Raw genomic sequence first — 18,671 nt, 5'->3', positions numbered from 1 at the left:
TAGGCCTCTACCTGTCCCACACCCACCTTAACAAACACCCTGCGTCGCAATGGACTTATGAACCAGGCCAGTGTGTAACAATATGCTATTTATTAATTTTAGGATTCAAAGAAAAATCAGGCAAATCTAACAGTTTGGGCAGCGGCCACCACTGTTGTGGCAGTACAAATGCAAAACTCAAGCAATACAGTTAATTCAAACACCTAACATGATATACAGAAACCTTTAATCGAAAACCAAAGTAAAATCTTTTTTTTTTTAATCTACAAATGGCATCAGACTCTCAAAAGAAGGTGCTACTACCTCGCCAATAAGGACATGGAACGGATTGAAGCAGGGTTGCACCCTCGCTGCAACCCTTTACAACCTACTCACAGCTGACTTTGAAGACTACCTCAAAGTCAACTTACTCAATCCTCTAAAAATGAATTCTGTGCCGATCCTGTGCATGATGTACGCTGATGATATCGTGCTACTAGACAAAACGACAGCTGGCCTAATCTTAATGAACTTTAAATCAATGTCAAAAAAACGAAAATAATGAAATTAACGAACCATACAAGCAAAAACAGCCGGAGGACAAAGTTCACATTAGATGACAAAGATCTAGTAGAAGTAAACACCTTCAAATACCTTGGAATCATAATAAATCAATCTAGGTCTGAAAAAGATTGGGTGACCAGCATAGAAGGGAAGATGCCATCTCTAGCTGGACAAGGCTTCCTTCTACATAGACAATATGGAAAGTTTGCGCTTAAACCCATCATCGCGTATTACTGACAAAAAGTTATACCCATCACAACACATGGGAGTGAAGCGATGATCAACGCAGCTCGGATAAACTGGCAAAGGCTCAAAGCTTCTTTCTGGCGGAAGATTCTGAAACTTCAAAACAACTTTCCAATGGCTAGAATAAGATTAGAAGTAGCACTACAGTCATTAGCATCCATTGTTTTATGGAAACAAGTGGACCTACTTCGCAAGTAGATGAACAATGATAAAATTCCGGCCATCCAAATACTTTGTGATATCCCTAAAGCAATGAATACCACATTGAAGGCTTGGAAACACGAGTTAGAACAATGAATGAAAAGGGATGGTATCTCCACAGAAATGCTACTAGGTCGCCTGCAACATGCTAAAGTCAAGATCCAGCATAATGACTGGATCAAATGAATCTCCAATGCACCAGTGATATCCGAGCTATCAATGAACTCCCCCGTTATTTGTCTATTTCCGGATCAACATATTCGTGAACTGTTTATGAAAATGTGCTTGAATATAATCGCTACCCGGTATAGACTAGCGAAAACAAGACAAATTCCCATGACTGACCAATTTTGTCGTTTTTGCCTAGATCAGAAAGCCCCAGAATCGATGCATCAGGTCATCATGGTCTGCCCAGCACTCTCCCATAATAGAGATTTTTTTTTAAGATCTCCATCCAGCAACTAGATGCCGAATCCAGATGAGCCTTGATATTGAGTAGTTACGATAAAAAGATAATGTATAATATTGTGCGGTTTCTCGGTCATATTCTGGATCTTGACAAACCGTTGTAGTAACCCATCTCAATTCTGTCCAAAAACAAATGGTGACGTCTGTTTTAGTTTACTGTTGCTGCAGTTGATACAATATGCACAAATATTGACCGACATAAGCAGTACAAGTTTCTTAAAAAGTTTAAATGAAAAGTTTATACATAAACTATATAATTTTAAATAAAAAATAAAAATAAATCAACAGATGGCATTCAAGTTAAGCACTCCCCTTGCCCACTGACCCCTAAACATCTGCTCACCCCCAAACATCTGCTAAATTCTTTTTGGATGGAAAGCAGGGCAACGAGTCAGAATGAAGAGGGAAAAATCAGATTTATATATTTAGAATTCAGCCCACCACCCCAAGATGGGACGCCAGAAACGAAAATGAAAACCTCATTTATGAGCAAAATGGCATAATCGGATTTTACTTGCTACTGGTGCAGCAGTTTGCAATTGCGGTGGGAAAGTCAGGACAGACATGTGTGTTGCTACACTAGAGACAAGGAAGCTTACAGACTACTAAGCAGGGCATCAAAGCAACATGGACACAGGTAAGAAAATCGATTTTGGGAACAGAAAACAATGCAAAAGAAAACACACGCAGCAAAATAGCAATTCTTTTCCACACAGGACTTGTGATGACAGGCAGCCACAGAGAAGGGCTTGACTGTCAAATCGATTTTCAGTGCAAGAGACAAAGGCACATAATAGATAGGATTCTGATGGAAAGGGATTACTCTTGATGGGAGTATGGTTTGGGTTTTTCTAATGGGATGAATGCAAATCGGAATGTTAAAGGAAGCACAATACACAGACCAATTCGGTTTTGTTGCACAATGACTAATTCTACTGAGGCTACATTTTAATGGCTATAATTATTAAAGACACTGCACGCAAGGGGTTAACTTTGAATTTTAACCAGCTAGCACCGTGAATCTCAAGGGAATTCATTTTATTCAAAAGGGTACCAATTAATTTAATTCAAAAGGGTGCTAAGGACTTACACGGGTAACTGAAAGAATTATAAAAAGGAACACGCTAACAGACATAAGCTAACACAGATTCTTCTATGAAAAGGTGAACAAAGGATACTGGCAATTCAGGATTTGGAATGGGATTTCAATGGGGTGCAAAGGTCAAAAAGAGTGGGATATGCAGTTTGGGGACTGGGTGATGTGATACTTACAATGTAAGCTTGAATTTGGGATTCTGGAAAGCCAGACCAAAGGATCTGGTCACTCTGGGTGGCTGGGCCAAGGGATCGGGTCACTGGACTCTCCTGGATAGGATGCTGGACGGTCACTGGGCTCTCTTAAACGGGATCAGCTGCTTTCTCCCTGGATTATGACGAGTGCCTGGATCTGCCTATGGTTTTGATCTGGATATGGTTTTGACTGTTGAGTCAGCAAATAATTCAGTCAGAAAGCAAGTTCCTTGTGTTTCGCTCACCCCCTTATATAGCCAAATTGGCATCGAATTTACAACCTGGCTGGGTGGGAGGGAACACTCTGAAATTATTCCTATCCTGGGATAGGACAGCCTACCGGTCCTCCCCCTTCCCCCTGGACCGATTTGTTCAGGGGAAATGACATCATTTTAAGTGTTTGCATTTATGACCCTTCTTAGTATCACAAAGCTACTTTTTACCAAATATGCATTATGAAACAAAACTTCAAATGTATACTAGTCACCATCGTAAGGAGGAGGAGATATGCGGATTCACTAGGTCACAGGGAATTGGACAGTCTGACCACCAACTGTGCAAAGTTGCATCACCCATTGGCACAATTTTGCTATTTTTATGGAATGCATAATATTTACAATTCTGCCGATTGCTACACTTTCCCAATACCATTTCGCATCTTTCCACTGAAGTTTCAGATTTATCCCATTTATAATTCGCCCCGAAATGAATTTTTCATGGCCATTTCAGTTGACCAAGTGCTAGAAACACGCACTTGTTCTCTTTGCATTTGTCCAAAAATCACATAAAATACTGGCACAATATAAAATGACTACTTATTCAGGGTGCTGGGAAACATTTCTTAATATACACAAGTTCTTTAAAGTCAATGGGGGGGAATTTGTCACGTGTGGGCGGTCCTGCAAACCCTCACAGCCAACTGTCTCCACCAGGCTTGGTTTGCAACCTAGGATTTTTATGATGCCCATTGAAGTTCCTACAGTTACCCCTTCAGGGTGGATGCTGAAGGAAGTCGCACCTCTCGGTCATCAGCCTTACAGGCCTTCTTTGTTCCTTCCTAAAGGGTTGCCTGCTAGTCTAGCAGGACAGTGAATTTTCACACGCTCGGCCTTTTCATGTGTCCTTGTGGGCCGGTTCACTAATGGATGCAACTTTTTCCGTGGGAGGCAGGGCGTCGTTGAATTCAGGTCATGGGCCAAAAACCAGTTCTACTGGTTTCTGAGTTTTTTTTTTCCAAAGAAAACCAAGTCTTGTGGGGATAACTAAAATATACATTATGTCCAACCCCCCCTCACATACTCAATCACCTTTCTGTGCGAGCACAAGCTGTAATTTGACATTTAACTTTTAAACAGCATTTTCCTTGTTTTCGAACCAACGGATTCATACATGTGTTCATTTACTTTCATTTCAAGTGTACAAATGCTGTTTCTGCAGACCTCAGCTTCATTTTAATAAATTTTCTGGGTGTTTTGACATATACGGTTGGTTTATGGACTCAAAAGGACGCCGCACAAAATGGACTTGGAAAAAAACCAAACATTATTTCTTTCATTTACTGCAATTTGAGCGCAACAGTACACCGCAAAAAAAGCCGTGTTGAGCGAAAAACAGAATTCTTTGCTCTTCAAGTACTTTATCAGTAAAACAAGGCCGTTCAAGATGTATTGCCTCACTTCTCGGCAATTAGAAAAAAATAAAACACGCTGGGGTGTTTTTTTCCATGGAGGACACAACTTTATGATGTTTTAATGAAATAAAAGAATAAATTGCAAGGGCGTCTCAGATGTCATGCACAGCTTTAGTATTCAGAGGACTGACGGCAATTGTGTTGCCGTTCTGAATGCAGGCCATTTTTTGATTTAATTTGAAGTCAAACAAATGCAGAGCCATTCTTTGTGTGGCGCAGTTCAATGCTCGCACATATGCGCATGGGAAAGAAAAGCACTGCTGTTTTTGTAGCATTATTTCAATGTGGTGTTTGGTTTGAAGGGGAATTCTGAAATGCGCCTTAAATGTACCCCACAGGATGCATCTTATGCCACATGTCTGACAATGGGAAGTAGAACATCAATTGATGTAGTGTCTGAGTCGCCATGGTCAGCACCGGTGGAGCGCTAGATGTTCTGTGCTTCCGATTATCTAAAATCATGTTGATGTTCCGCCCCCACCAAATTATCAATCCCTCATCTGAATCGGTCAACATGTTGGAGATCCCTTCATAAAACTCCAGGTTATCCACATTTGGACCACAAGTGCTAACCAGTATCACCGGACTCCCCGCTACAGTGCTCCAGACTATTACGCATCAACCCAACGAATCAGCACTGCTCTTAGTGACCTGAACACTAAAGAGTGATGAAAAGGGGGAGGACGCTGCACGACCGCGATGGTTAGTCTGTATAGAATCTCAAGGGATTCCATTTGTGTGCAAATACTTCATGAGCCCTCCCAAGGGCATGAGTCTTCTGGAACAGGAGAATCTGTGGCCCATGCCTGTCAATGTAGGCAAGAAGCTTCTGTGCCTTTACAGTACTGCAGAGCCCAAGTATATTCCAAGTTAGGAGTTTAATGGGTGTGGGATGTTTTTACCCATGCATCCAAGCCCTACAATAAAACTGTGCAGTACTGGCATGGAAAACATCATGATGGCCAGAACTCCCCAGAGAGTGCACAGGGAAATGCATGAAGAATAGGCTGCCACCCATTTTTGCCTATGTTGTGGGCACAGAAGGGCACTAACTAAAACCACCATTGGGCTACACACAGTAGCCTGAAACCATTGCAAAAGGGGCAATGCTGATTGCCAAAAGCAACCCAGAACTGTGGGGAATTCATTTTCTTAATCCCAAAAATGGTTGCATTACCAGTACTCACCAAGATCAGAAAGCCGGCGTTTTAAAACCACCAGACTTTTGTGTAAAATGCATAAATGAAACAAAACCAGACCAAGGAAAGACTTGCTAAGAGGTGGAAGAATGTAAAACCATATTCTGAAATGACTTGAAGGAAGTAATTATTTAATGTATAGGTACAAATTGTCAGTTTGATTTGAATGTAGAAAACTGGGAACAAAAAGTGACATTTAGCTGAAACCTGGCTAGTGAAACTGGATTCTGCCTGACAACTACCCCCGACAGGAGAAACCTGTTCAGCCACTCTTCCCAGGCCTAGCTGCATCCTGTTGCCCCTTGCCAAAAGGAGTCGTCACCTCTCTGATTAGGGGTGGAGCACCTGGGAACTGGAAGGAACAGAACAATGCAACTCCCTTGACTCAGGCAAATGTTATATTGGGGGCGTCGTAAGTGGCTTCCTTTTAGGGGAAACTGGGTGGGGCAGTGCCTCTACTAGCAGCTGAGTTTGGGGGAAGTGGATAAACCAGTTATTCCACCCTGTGATGTGGAAGCCACACCCCTTTTTGACCAGGGCATAATTTTAAAAAGATAGATAACTCATAGTGCGGACTTGTCAGAATTATATAAGTAATATCATTATTTTTGTGATTTTTCTGTGAACATTTTGAGAGTCGTTAGGACCCTGTGGTGTATTCGGGGGGGGTTGCTAGCGGAAAATAGGGTCTCACTCCAAATGTCTGCATGTTAAAAATCTGACACTTCATCAAATAATGTCCATTCTCCTTGCGCACATGTGTGTAATTTTGGGTAAATGTCCGATATTGCAAAACCAGTTAAAAAGCGCAAAATGTTGTCATTTTTGAATGCAAGCCCCCAGGAAGATCAGAGGCGGACAAGCATGGACCATAAAGAATATATAATGTGTACATGTAATTTCAACAAATTGTATATCTGGGAAAGATGTTTTTGAATCAAATATAGATTTGTGGGCAAACTGACCAGGGGAGTATCCTCTGACCCATAAACAGACCTCATCATGATGACAATCCATTTCCTTCCCCCAATCATGGGAGAGGGGAGAATTGGGCCAATGACAAGTAGAGAGGGGCAGGCTTAGCTAGGCCCAGGCGCACACCCATTTTCAAAACACATAAAAAGAGACTGCTGGGACAGGTAGAGACAGTCAATTCCATTTGCTGCGGAGCATGCTGACCGACGACTTCACATCCAGAGATCCAACACTTAGACTTCCAAGCTAAACAGAGACTACAGAACTTTGAACCAAGAAGGCCCACTGCAAGCAAAAGTATTTGTCAGCAGGCCTCAAAATCATTTGCAAACTATTCCACAGCCGGGCGAGCTGTCTGAATTCTTATGCCAAGAACTTTTGCCAGTACCCAGAAAGCAGTGTTACATCCAGAAAGCAGTGTTACATCCAGAATCCACTTGATCCGGACCGGAAAGCAGAGCAGTATCCAGAACCAGAGGCCGCTGAATCCAGAGAGGCTAGACCAGCAGAGCAGAGCTGACCCAGATCATGAGCAGAACCGGTGCCTGATTGACCCGCCGAGCAGACAGAACCACAGCCGGACGCGTTGACCAGATCCGTGACGAGGCCTAGTTCAAATTTATATTGCGAGTACCTAGCAGAACTGTGCAGAACCAATCTCTTAGTTAAAATAATCTAATGCAAACTATTTTAACCTAAGTAGAACTGCCTCCTAGAAATCGTGTCATCTGTCATTTTTAAAGCTGCACAACTGTCACCTGTCAATTCTGCAGCTGCAAGCTGTCACCTGTCATTTTGAGTTTACTTTAAATCCGAAAATCTGCCTTTATTTAATTGTCCGTAGCTCTGGAGCTTAGAATCTAAGCTTTCCGACAGGCCCAGAATGACTTCCTACTCCTTATACTTTTTCCGCAATCACAATTTACGCACTCACGAAATTTACCGCGATTTGCGATTTTGGCTCAATTTCTCCACTTGTCAAAATAGCAGCTCCATTCTTTCTTTTGTTAAAAATCCGTTGCAACTTGGTAATAACTCAGAGCATTGCTAAAGTGAGCCTGAACCAATACCAACACCCATCTCCCACTCACCCTGAATCTCTAGAGGGAATTAAAATCAGTTGGCACATTTTCCCATCCATTGCCATCACATTTAAAAAGCATTTTGGGCCCGTGTTTCAAACTCCTACCCGTTTCCTCTAAGCTTGCTGGGGGGGGGGGGACTGAATTTCGTATTGTATTTGATTGCATTCCTGTGAACTGTGTGCTCCTCTTTCCATCTCCTTCCATTTCTTACATTGCATAGGGGAGGGGGGTGAACTGCCAGAGAAAAAGTGATTATCTTATCTTTTGCTAAAATCACATCAAGTATTTCTGTACTGCATTTTATTCCTCATTGCTTTTTCCTTGAAATCATAAAAGTATTTTTGCTACTTTATCCATCCTATACTAACTCCTCATTGATTGTAAAGAAGTGTGCTAGTGCCAGATTACCCATTGTTGATCAACATCATATGTTGAAGTGTACTATCAGATATTAATTTATTATAAAGTGTGATACTATATATATATATATATATATATATATATATATATATATAGTTTAAATTCTCAAATAAACCTACTTCTTGGCTCAGTGGGGTCAGGGGGATTCGAAGAGGGGGGTGTTATACAAGGGTGGTCATCCAGAGTACTGAACTAGACATAAAAATACACTAATAAGGGTTTTCCTCAGCATCCCAGACTAGGCATTGACTTGGCTGTAGTGTTCATTGAATATCGCTTACATGGGCAATCCCTCACTACGTGCCCCCACCCACTGTGTGCATATATCATAAGCGTGCTCAGTGCACTAACAAGTGCCTCATGTACATCTGATCTCAGCATTACTGTCGAAGATATTAACTTTTCAATCCCTCCCCTCATCCGCACCCACCCTCCCCCTTCGAACCCTTACCATCCACCCCAACATGACGGTGTACCTCACATTGTACCTCCTTCGAAAATCCAGAGAGCATGGTGCGAGCATCAACACAACTTTGGGTATGCATATTGTCCCGCATCGCTTTCACCAAAACTCAGCAAACCCATCACCACAGGACTAGTAAAGGAATTGCTGGTCACCTCAGCCAGCGTTCATTCTCCAAAGGATGCCTGCGCCATCAATGATGAATGATCCTTCGTGCCAATGTCTGGACCACGGCCAACTGGGAGAGGTATGGACCTCTTGATGTATGCCACAGCATCCACACGAATTTGAAGAAGTGTACTCTTTCTCCATGCTGCATCTGTAGTTTCACTGGGATCATCATGGCATATTGTATCGGTCTGTCCTATAGTAGCCATTTGACTTGATCATCTGGAACCCAGAAGAGACAAATAAAATGTAAAAAAATAAATAAAAAAAGACAAATCTGGACTCTGGCTGACTCCTAATGTAGTGAACTCAATTTCCAGGATCAAATCACGATCATGTGAAAGTTTAGCAGCCTTGCAATAATTGTGCGCTGCGGTGCCCCCAGCTTCGGGTGTGGAGCCAGCGTATGAAGCATCCCTTCTACCAAAATCTGTGCAGAGAATTGTGTATTGCTGAATAGGTATTGTATTAAACACTCCACTAATTGCTTAATGGGCCCTTGGACCGCTTCATCAGATATCCAAACTACATTGTTGCAGCGAGAAAGGGACTCTAAATCACCACATTTTGTTCGTATCACCACATGTTTCTTCTTGAAAGCCTGGCGATCTCAGCCATTTGCTCCCACATTGTCTTCCAGGCAGACGCCGTGCGTCTCCACCTCTGTGATGCAGCCACTTTCTTCGTTGAGTTTAGAATGCAAAGATCCAATGCTAGCCACTACGTCATCAAGATTGGTATTAACCGAGGCAAACCCCACCTGCATAGTTGTCATATAGGGATCAATGGCTGTGCCACCCAGGAGACCCTCCTCATGAGCCCTAGCCGAGACCGCCGCCTCAAGGACCTCTCTCAATTGGGGTGCTTGGGAAGGAGTCTATTGGGCCCCTCTTATTCTTCCTGTTTCCTCTGGTCATGTTTAGTGATAAACAAATGAAGCATGTCACTGTCCCCTCGCTATGAAGCGCCCTCTGTGGGTTACTGTATGGTAGTATATTCACTCCACCTAGTCGCTTGCAAGGGACACCATTCCAGTAGGTGCCCAAATGGGCAAAAGGATGACAGCAAACCCCGGTCCTCCAGGTGATTTTGATTCAAGGCTGTGGCCCCTGGGGGTTGTGCATCAGTCAGCAAGAACCCCTGCATGCACAGCCCACCCAGACAGTTTCTGTCCCCAATGGAGCCTGCTCACAGCCCCCACACTTGCCCGACAGTCTCCAAGTTGTGCACGCTCTATACGGCCACAGCCTTATTTCCCTGCGTCTCTCGCCGTCCAAAATTGCGCCATGCTCACCTCTGTTAGGATTGCCGACACAACTGCAGCGAGCGTCCCAGAGCTATCACACTTCAGGTGGGACAGAGCTATAGGCACAAAATGAAGCACTGCAAACAACGGCTTCTTTCTGAACAGGTCAGTACACACAGTTCACTAGGCCTGCAATATCATCCATGCGGAGAAAAATCAAAGGATGCCTTCGGGTTTCTGTCAAGTAACCTGCCCTTTGCACGGACTCAGTAGACATGACGCTGTACTTTAAACAGCACCACTGTTTACTGCTTTGTAGAGCTATAGATGGGTTTTATGGTCCCAACTTACCCGTGTTCAACTCATCAACTTTAATCAAGCGTCAAGGGAGAGTCACCTAGGACTCCTTTCTCCAAAGAGTGCTCATCCCACGTTGCTATCATATTAAGTTTTCTACAAATGTGTCTGAAAACTGCAGTCCCTTGGGAGTCCTACGTATATTCGTACACCCCTTTTTAAATGTGTGCCCCTTCGAACGACTTACAGACTTTATAAATGAAGCCCCCCGTGCCCTCCTCTCTGCCCCCCAACACAAACGTATATATTAGTCGAATTTGACTAAAAGTACACGAACAAATGCAGACGTTTAAACAGCCATCTACAAATAAACGTTAAGCTGTGGGGCTTCTGCTGCAGCAATGCATTTAGGTTGCCATTTACTGTCGGAAAAGCCATGAGTGCCAATCCTTTCTCTGCTGGTGAGAATTGAAGTTTAGGAGTTAGGGAATTGAGTTTACTGGATCCACTTGACATGCAGGTCTTATCTCGTATGATCAGTGCCCCATACGAGTAAAAAATAGCACTTAATTAAAAATAAGATGTATTCACAAAAAATTTAAAAACAGATCCAATTACAAAACAGTTCCACGACGCAAAGGGAAGTGAAATTCGATCATGGTCTGGATTTCCTGTCTGTGCTGTCACGTCCTTCATGTAATTGGGGGGGGGGGGTGAAAACAGTAAAGGTCTACACAGACAGAAGTGATGGGCTCCACAACTCCCTTCTATAATGCACAACATCAACCATGTGATAAATGATAGACTGCTACAATGGTTCTTGAACATGGTAACACGCAGAGGTTTCCGGACTGGAGATCCCACATGCAAGAGGGGCCCATCAAAGGATGAGGCACCACTTATCACCAACCCTACAGTCTCTAGCTTTACCCTGGCATTGCCAGCACAGCTGCCCTTTCTGTGCATTTGCAGTGTGTTAGGCAGAATACTGTGCAGTGCCCTTAGGGACCACTACACACGATTAAGACTACAGGTGGCAATACAAGTTTTACCTTTGGTACAAGCCTGTACTACTATGTCAGAGTGGTAGCAGTGGCGGAGCAGCCAGGCTTATCTCAAGAGAAAATGAGCAGTAGCAAAGATTACACAAAAGGACCACAATTACTGTGACTCAAGCAAACACTGAATCAAGGTTTCAGGTATAAAAATATAAGTACATTTATTTTTTCAACCATTCGTTTTAAACACAACACTTCTATTCAACTTAAATAAAAACCACACGTTAAATATACCACAACTAACAAATTCACTTTGTACAGTAAGTCTCAAGTTAAGTACCCTGTGTTTGAATGAACCGGTGTTGCGAACAAAAAACACTACCGCGAATACGATTGCGATCACTTTTTGACAGTGCAGTCTACTAAACAAAAGCGTATCGGTGACGTGAAATGCTACCGGGGCAAAAAACCTAGAGGGAGCTGGAGACAAAAATCACAGGTAATATTTGGTTAGGCAGCCAGAATCAAGAAACGCTCAAAGACAGGAGTTCAAAAGTCAAAGGGCCGGAGCCAGGGTCGAAAGACACCGGGGCCAGTTGCCGAAGATCGCACGGTCAAACAGTTCACGATTCAACGTAGCCAAAAGTACTTCAATATTTTTAATGTTCGGAAGCAAAAGTTATAAGGAGGGAAGACAAGGGCAAGCCTTGGAAATGAAGAAAAAGGGATTCACCCAGTTTCCTCAAACAAACACAGTACCTTGTTCCAGCGGTGCAGCTGGTGCCCTGGCAGTTGTTCCTGTTGGTTTCCCGCAGACCCACGATTCCTGGAGCTTCATTGTGAAGGAGACGTCTGAAGGGGGTGTGCACCACACAGGAATTAAGCTGGCAGCAGTGACAAGGAATAAAAGGTGCGCTCCTTAAAAACAGGAGAGGCTCTTCAGGTGGCTATCCGGACTACTACAGCAGTGTGCAGCGATTTCGACCAAGGAAGAGGATCCTCTGGCTGTAGAAGATGAGCTGGTTATCCCCACCAAGCTCAAGGGAAGAAGACTCCGGACTGGATCTTCTCTAAGTCGTTGAAGGGAAGATAGCTCAGGGCTGCAGCATGGCTTCACCGGGACGGGGTAGTTGCAGCAGCCGCCGTTCTCTCCGGTTCCTTGTAGTTCCAGTGGCAACTCTCTGACTTCTAGCTCAAGAGACCTGCCTTTTATGCGAAAAACCCCCATTCACACAGCCTGGCTGTCAATCACCCAGCAGGGGGGGTTGTCCAGCCCGGACAACTACCCTGGCCAATCATGACAAAGTGCGACTTGGGTTTCCTAGGATACTCTGTGCAGGGGGTGACTACACTCCTCCCTCACATTCAGCCCACCTAGACACCCAGGCGTCTTGAGGAGGGCTTCTAAGCAGAAGCCCGCCAAAAGACAGTGAACAAAGAAGGCGAACTTAGTTTGCCGCGCAAAGTAAAACACAAGGACTTAACAAAAAGAAATGGCGAATAAACCCAACCGGAGCCAAAAGAAAGACGATTTAGTCAAGCGGGTTTATGTTTGAGGCTAATATAATAGCCAAGAACAGTAACACGTTTATCTAATATAATCGCGGTAGAAAAGTTAGGGTAGATACCACAGCCACCAGCCAAGTCTAAATGTTAAAAGAGCGAAACAATGCTCTAGGAGGTATAGATAAAAAGGGATACGAGTTAACCCTTTGCAGTACTCCATGGAAGATGGGGTGTACTGGATCTGTGGTAGATTGACTAAGTAAAGTTTTTCTCGGGGACAGTAGTCGTCTCAGAAATGGAGTCGAGGGAAGTCTTAAAGACAACCCGGTGCCACGACACTGAAGGTGCTGTGTGACACACAAAAAGAAGGGGCTGCTGAAGTGGTGTGCTTCAGAGTCCACAATCACAAAAACAGAGAGAAGCACATAGCAAAACACAGGTAAGAGTGGGGGGGAAAAGCTCTCACTCTTACCAAGTGGAAAAAAATAAACTCCAGAAGCCCAGCAAAGCTGCTGGGGGACTCACTAGGTGAGGGAAATTAGCCATAGGTGAGAATTCTCCCCAACACAGTGCATTTTGTTTGAACTCCTTTCTGTCGGATCACGGTGCAATGCCAAAAGTTAAGGTATATGCGAGAAAACTTATTTGCTTTAATTGATATACAATTTTTACAAAAAGTAGGAGATTTTATTTAGCCATAAGGACAACAGGTAAAAGGAAACAAAGACGGTCCACTACGAGTTATCTTGCAGTCAAACATCTATTCTACTTTATTCGGGAGAATTGTGACCATGAACGAGACCACTGCTATCACGAGTGAAGTCTTTTCTCCACTCATTATGACTGCCCACCAGTCGCTTGTGTCGAATGACGGGAATTGCAACAGAAGTTGTCTGAATGATTTAGTTCTCTCCTTGATCAAGCCTGGGCAAAATTGTCGACAGTGCTGTGGTCTTTACAGAATCGATGTGTTTAGATCAGCTTGAGCTCGTATTGCAAGGATCTCCTTTGTGGCTAAGAGGTTGAACCGTGTTTGTAAAAATTGGTCACAATAAAATCTTTTGGGATATTTTGCTAGGTATTCCGCAAGCGAGTTTAATTTTTTTGTTTCCAAAAGGTAGGTGTGCAATTGACTGATAAACAAAGGCACTGGTGAGAGTAATTATCCAGTTATTCTCTCCTAGCCTTTTTTACTCACACAGGGCTTGATTTCAGATATATTCAATTACCCTCCATTTGGCTCTGTTTTTTGTTTGCTCCTTTTTCCAATGTTACGTTAGATTTCCCCGTTAGTTCTTTGTTCATGATCTTGAAGATTGCCGCTCGGGCATCTAAGATGATTTTTCTGAACAGCGCCAGACTGTTCCATTCCACCACAGCTCTTAAAGAGAAGAGGCCGAGCTCTCTGCAGATGATCTTGGTGTTGAAGTAGGAACGCCGAAAACTCTTGCAGAAGAGCCCCTCATGCCGGGGTCATACTTTATCCGGGATGTTGAATTATTTAGTATGAGTGTGCCACTTTTACCAGAGTCTGGATTTGTGTTTGGAATAATGGGATTGTAGGCTCCCAACAGGGCATTGGTTAGTGTGGCCTCATTGCCATGGTACAAAAATCACAAAAGCATTCACTGAATAAGTTACTGGGTGCCAGAGGAACACGGCTCAGGCCGTTTACGTTCATGATAGATAGCACTGCAGGTTGAGCTTCCGCTACATTAAAGTAGGAAGGCACGCAAAAATGCCACACTGCAGGGCGACACCGATGTGCACGTGGAGAACCAAGGGGGAGAGTGACTCTTTATGCCTGGCTCACAGCTTGCTTAGCTACTTGTTTTGGTTTCTCGTAATCTAGGTGTTTTCTAGGAATTGAAGCTTTAAATTCTACTGGGGACAATTTAGTCTTCATCCTTTTAAGGTCAAATCATGGAGCGCCAGAACAGAAATGGTTATAATAGGAACGCCTGGTGTTAATATAGAACTCAGCTCAACACACACAGGTTGGGGAAAGCACCCTAAAGCAGTTCTAATTTTAATTACTGGAACCGACTTACATACACTGTTCACAACATAAAACAGGGTGGATTACACATCTTAAATTGCACTTTACAATAGTGATCTCAACGCACATAACGCACCTGTGGTACTGGTACACAAAGCTCCTACCAGAAACGTGTTGTCAATACAAATGTTCACCATCACCTATAATTTGCAGAACAGAAACCAGGCTTTTCCCACCTGAACTAACGCAGAAAAAGGGTTGACTTTCCCATGGTGAGCGTCAAGCTGGGAGCAAATGGGCTGGTTACCAAGACAGTAAAAACATACTTGGAATACATGTACTATTCAGATCAGGAAGCAATAATATTAGAGATTTTTTGTGGCACTTTAAGAATACCAGGGAATAGAGTGGGCAGTAGAGTGGGCAGAAGAAAGCGACAGGCTTCCATTGTAGTGGTCCATAACAGTCATTCCCTGTTTTTAATGGGAGCATGGAATTGGTTGTAGACAGTAAAGTGGCTGGAACGCTTACGTGTAGCGCTGCCTGCGAAACTCTTGGCGAGAGGAAAGAAGATCATGCAATGTTTCATCACACTAGCGCATTCTCCTAGAATAGCCCTTGCTGATGGGCTCCCTCTGATGGCTCAATGCGTGGAAGCTGCAGTGGGTTTGGGTAAGAGAGTTGTAGGCTCAAGGATAGATGTCTTCGTATCAGGCTTTTTTACGCGTTCATCTTTCCATGTATTTATTTCATTCCATTTTATTTTTTATTGGGCATTTGTAAGGCGTTTATACATCAAAAATATTGCACAGGGCAAAGGGAGGGGGGAAGGGAACAGCAAGAAAAATGGAACATGGTAAAGATGAGTAAACGAAAAGCGGTTCTATTAGGCCTTGTGAACATTTGGTTGGATCGTGCAAGAGCAGAGAGAGAAGTGACAGGAAAAGGGGGTACGTGCTAGAGGATCCACAGAGGGGTGAAGTGCAAGAGTCAGTTTCAAAGGCAATAGGTAAGTGCCCACTAGATGGTAAAGGGCTAACCAGCTCATAAGAAAGTGCAGGCATGTTGTACAACACAGGCCAAGTGGTGTCAGAAGGAAAGTGCAGGGGGAGGGCCGTTGCTGCGGAAGATACAAGACATTCATAACGCACCTGTACATAAGTGTAGGTGCGACAAGACATGGAAGGGAAGATGTGGGGGGGACAAGACAAACCATCTTACTAGGCCTTGTATCATTCAGATCTTGCAAGTGTGAAAACGAGAAGCGCAAGGGGAAGCGTGCAATGGACAGCAGAGGGGAAAACATGGCAGCAATGCTATGAGCAAGTGCAGCCAGGGCAGTGCAAGGGGGTTGGTGGGCTTACAGTTACAGCCCCTGAGCGTGCGGTAGGCCCAGAGGCACTACAAGGGTGACTGAACAAGAAAGAGCCTGGCACCCAGTGAGACTCGGAGGGTAGCTAAGCAACCAGTCGGTACAGCAGACAGGTAGATCAACAGGGGAGGGAGAGAGAGAAAGCAGAGAAGAGGAAGATTTTGAGGTTCTTCTGGAACTTCAGGTGACCCCGCTCAAGTTCGAGTGTGGCAGGGAGGCCATTCCAGAGGGAGGCACCTGCAGAGGAGAGAGATCTACCGCCCCCACTCTCTGCCTGGAGAAGTGTGTAACCCTTAGAGTTGGAGGTAGCCCAGCGAAGGGCTCGAGAAGGAAGGTATTTTGGAAGAGAGCGTTGGATGTAGTGCAGGTCCCAGCCCCAGAAAGCCTTGTGGATAATGCAAAGGGGCAATATGGGGGCATGCAGCTCTCGCCCCCTCTGTGACACACTGACTGATGTGTAAAGTGACAGCTGGGGGGGCACCACTCGGCGAAACGTTGTGATGTAACAGATGGGGCACGCAGCTTTCAGCTCCTTCAGTGACACACTGATGTATATAGTGACAGCTAGGGGGCATGTGGGGGAACGCAGCTCTCGGCTCCCTCAGTGACACACTGATGTATATAGTGACAGCTAGGGGGGCTGTGGGGCACGCAGCTCTCTGCTCCCTCAGTGACACACTGATGTATATAGTGACAGCTAGGGGGCATGTGGGGGAACGCAGCTCTCGGCTCCCTCATTGACACACTGATGTGTAAACTGACAGCTGGGGGGGGGGCATGTGGGGGAACGCAGCTCTCGGCTCCCTCAGTGACACACTGATGTGTAAACTGACAGCTGGGGGGGGCATGTGGGGGAACGCAGCTCTCGGCTCCCTCAGTGACACACTGATGTGTAAACTGACAGCTGGGGGGGGGCATGTGGGGGAACGCAGCTCTCGGCTCCCTCAGTGACACACTCGTGTGTAAAGTGACAGCCGGGAGGGGGGGCTGTGGGGGCAGGCAGCTCTCGGCTCCCTCAGTGACACACTGATGTATATAGTGACAGCCGGGAGAGGGGCGGGGCTGTGGGGGAACGCAGCTCTCGGCTCCCTCAGTGACACACTGATGTGTAAAGTGACAGCGGGGGGGGGGCAGGCAGCTCTCGGCTCCCTCAGTGACACACTGATGTGTAAAGTGACAGCGGGGGGGGGGGGGACAGGCAGCTCTCGGCTCCCTCAGTGACACACTGATGTGTAAAGTGACAGCGGGGGGGGGGGGGGCAGGCAGCTCTCGGCTCCCTCAGTGACACACTGATGTGTAAAGTGACAGCGGGGGTGGGGGGGCAGGCAGCTCTCGGCTCCCTCAGTGACACACTGATGTGTAAAGTGACAGCGGGGGGGGGGGGGCAGGCAGCTCTCGGCTCCCTCAGTGACACACTGATGTGTAAAGTGACAGCGGGGGGGGGGCAGGCAGCTCTCGGCTCCCTCAGGGACACACTGATGTGTAAAGTGACAGCTAGGGGGGCTGTGGGGGCAGGCAGCTCTCGGCTCCCTCTGCGCGACACCGTGCGACCCTGAGCATAGCATTTGGTTAGCAGGCGCTCAGGCTCCCGCGAGACCGCTTACCTGGCAGCCTGCGCACCCCGAACACTGGCCGCCCGGCCGCCTTCCAGAGCCCCTTCATGACCTTGTAGTGGCCCGGGGAGCAGAGGGCCGGGCCGCCCCCTCGCCGCCGGGCCGCCCAGTCCGAGTAGAAGGACTGCTTGAGCTTCTTCCACTTGGCGCGGCACTGGGACACGCTGCGCTCGTAGCCCTCGGCCGAGAGGCGCCGCGCGATGTCCCGCCACAGGGCCTCGTTGGGCCGGCTGGTGGAGGCCATGAGCAGCGGCACCTGGCGGCAGCCGCCGATCTGCGCCAGCAGCCGCCCCACCTCGTGCTGGCTCCAGCAGGGGCCCCGGGGCATCCTGCCGGGCCTGGGGGCGCGCCCCGCCGCCGGGGGCCCGCCACCTCCCGGCCCGGCGGCCTCCAGCGCCTGGGGGCTCAGGTCATAGCCCAGGCGGCGTAGCAAGGCCCAGCCGTCCAGCTTCAGGCCGAGCGGGCCTCCGGCTCCAGGGAACGGGGGGGGGGGGGGGACGCCGAGCCCTGCACCCTCAGCTCCCGGGGCACGTCACGGGGGGCGGTGGCGGCGGCAGCAGCAGCTCGGGCTGTTTATTTACTCCGCTGCAGAGCAGGACACACTTCCGCCCCCGGCGCTTGCGTCTCTCTGAACTGCGCAGGCGCAGGCCCCTCGTGACCTCAGACGCACCCGCGCAGCCCCCTCGTGACCTCGCACGTGCGCAGCCGGCCGGCCGGCAGGCGACCCCGGAAGTGAAGGCACTCTGCCTGGAGCAACATGGAGGCACACACGCACACGCACAGCCCCATAGCTGCCAAGTGTCACTCACGCGCGGCTCACGCGCCCACGGCCTCACTCCCAAACGATGGCATCATGTGTATAGCTCCGCCCACCTCACTGAAAGGGCCACAC

At 46.5% G+C, this 18,671-nt stretch overlaps 1 protein-coding gene across 5 annotated transcripts in view; it reads right to left on the bottom strand.

Annotated features, from left to right (window-relative positions):
• LOC138511179 (uncharacterized) overlaps positions 1 to 18,425 on the bottom strand; it is a 243,173-nt gene extending 224,748 nt beyond the window's left edge. For 4 of the 5 annotated variants that reach the window (XM_069626686.1, XM_069626688.1, XM_069626687.1 and 1 more), the window contains exon 1: positions 17,771 to 18,425. In XM_069626686.1, the coding sequence (XP_069482787.1) occupies positions 17,771 to 18,107 (337 nt within the window). In that variant the 5' untranslated portion in view covers positions 18,108 to 18,425. The remainder of the gene's footprint in view (positions 1 to 17,770) is intronic. The other variant, XM_069626685.1, reaches the window with a different exon arrangement.
• Positions 18,426 to 18,671: the final 246 nt, after the last annotated feature.

This window comes from Ambystoma mexicanum, chromosome 6p (assembly GCF_040938575.1).
Source record: "Ambystoma mexicanum isolate Mex_15411 chromosome 6p, UKY_AmexF1_1, whole genome shotgun sequence".
Classification (NCBI taxonomy): domain Eukaryota; kingdom Metazoa; phylum Chordata; class Amphibia; order Caudata; family Ambystomatidae; genus Ambystoma; species Ambystoma mexicanum.
Note: the sequence above shows the minus strand (reverse complement) of the source record. Positions and strands in the feature narration are given on the sequence as shown.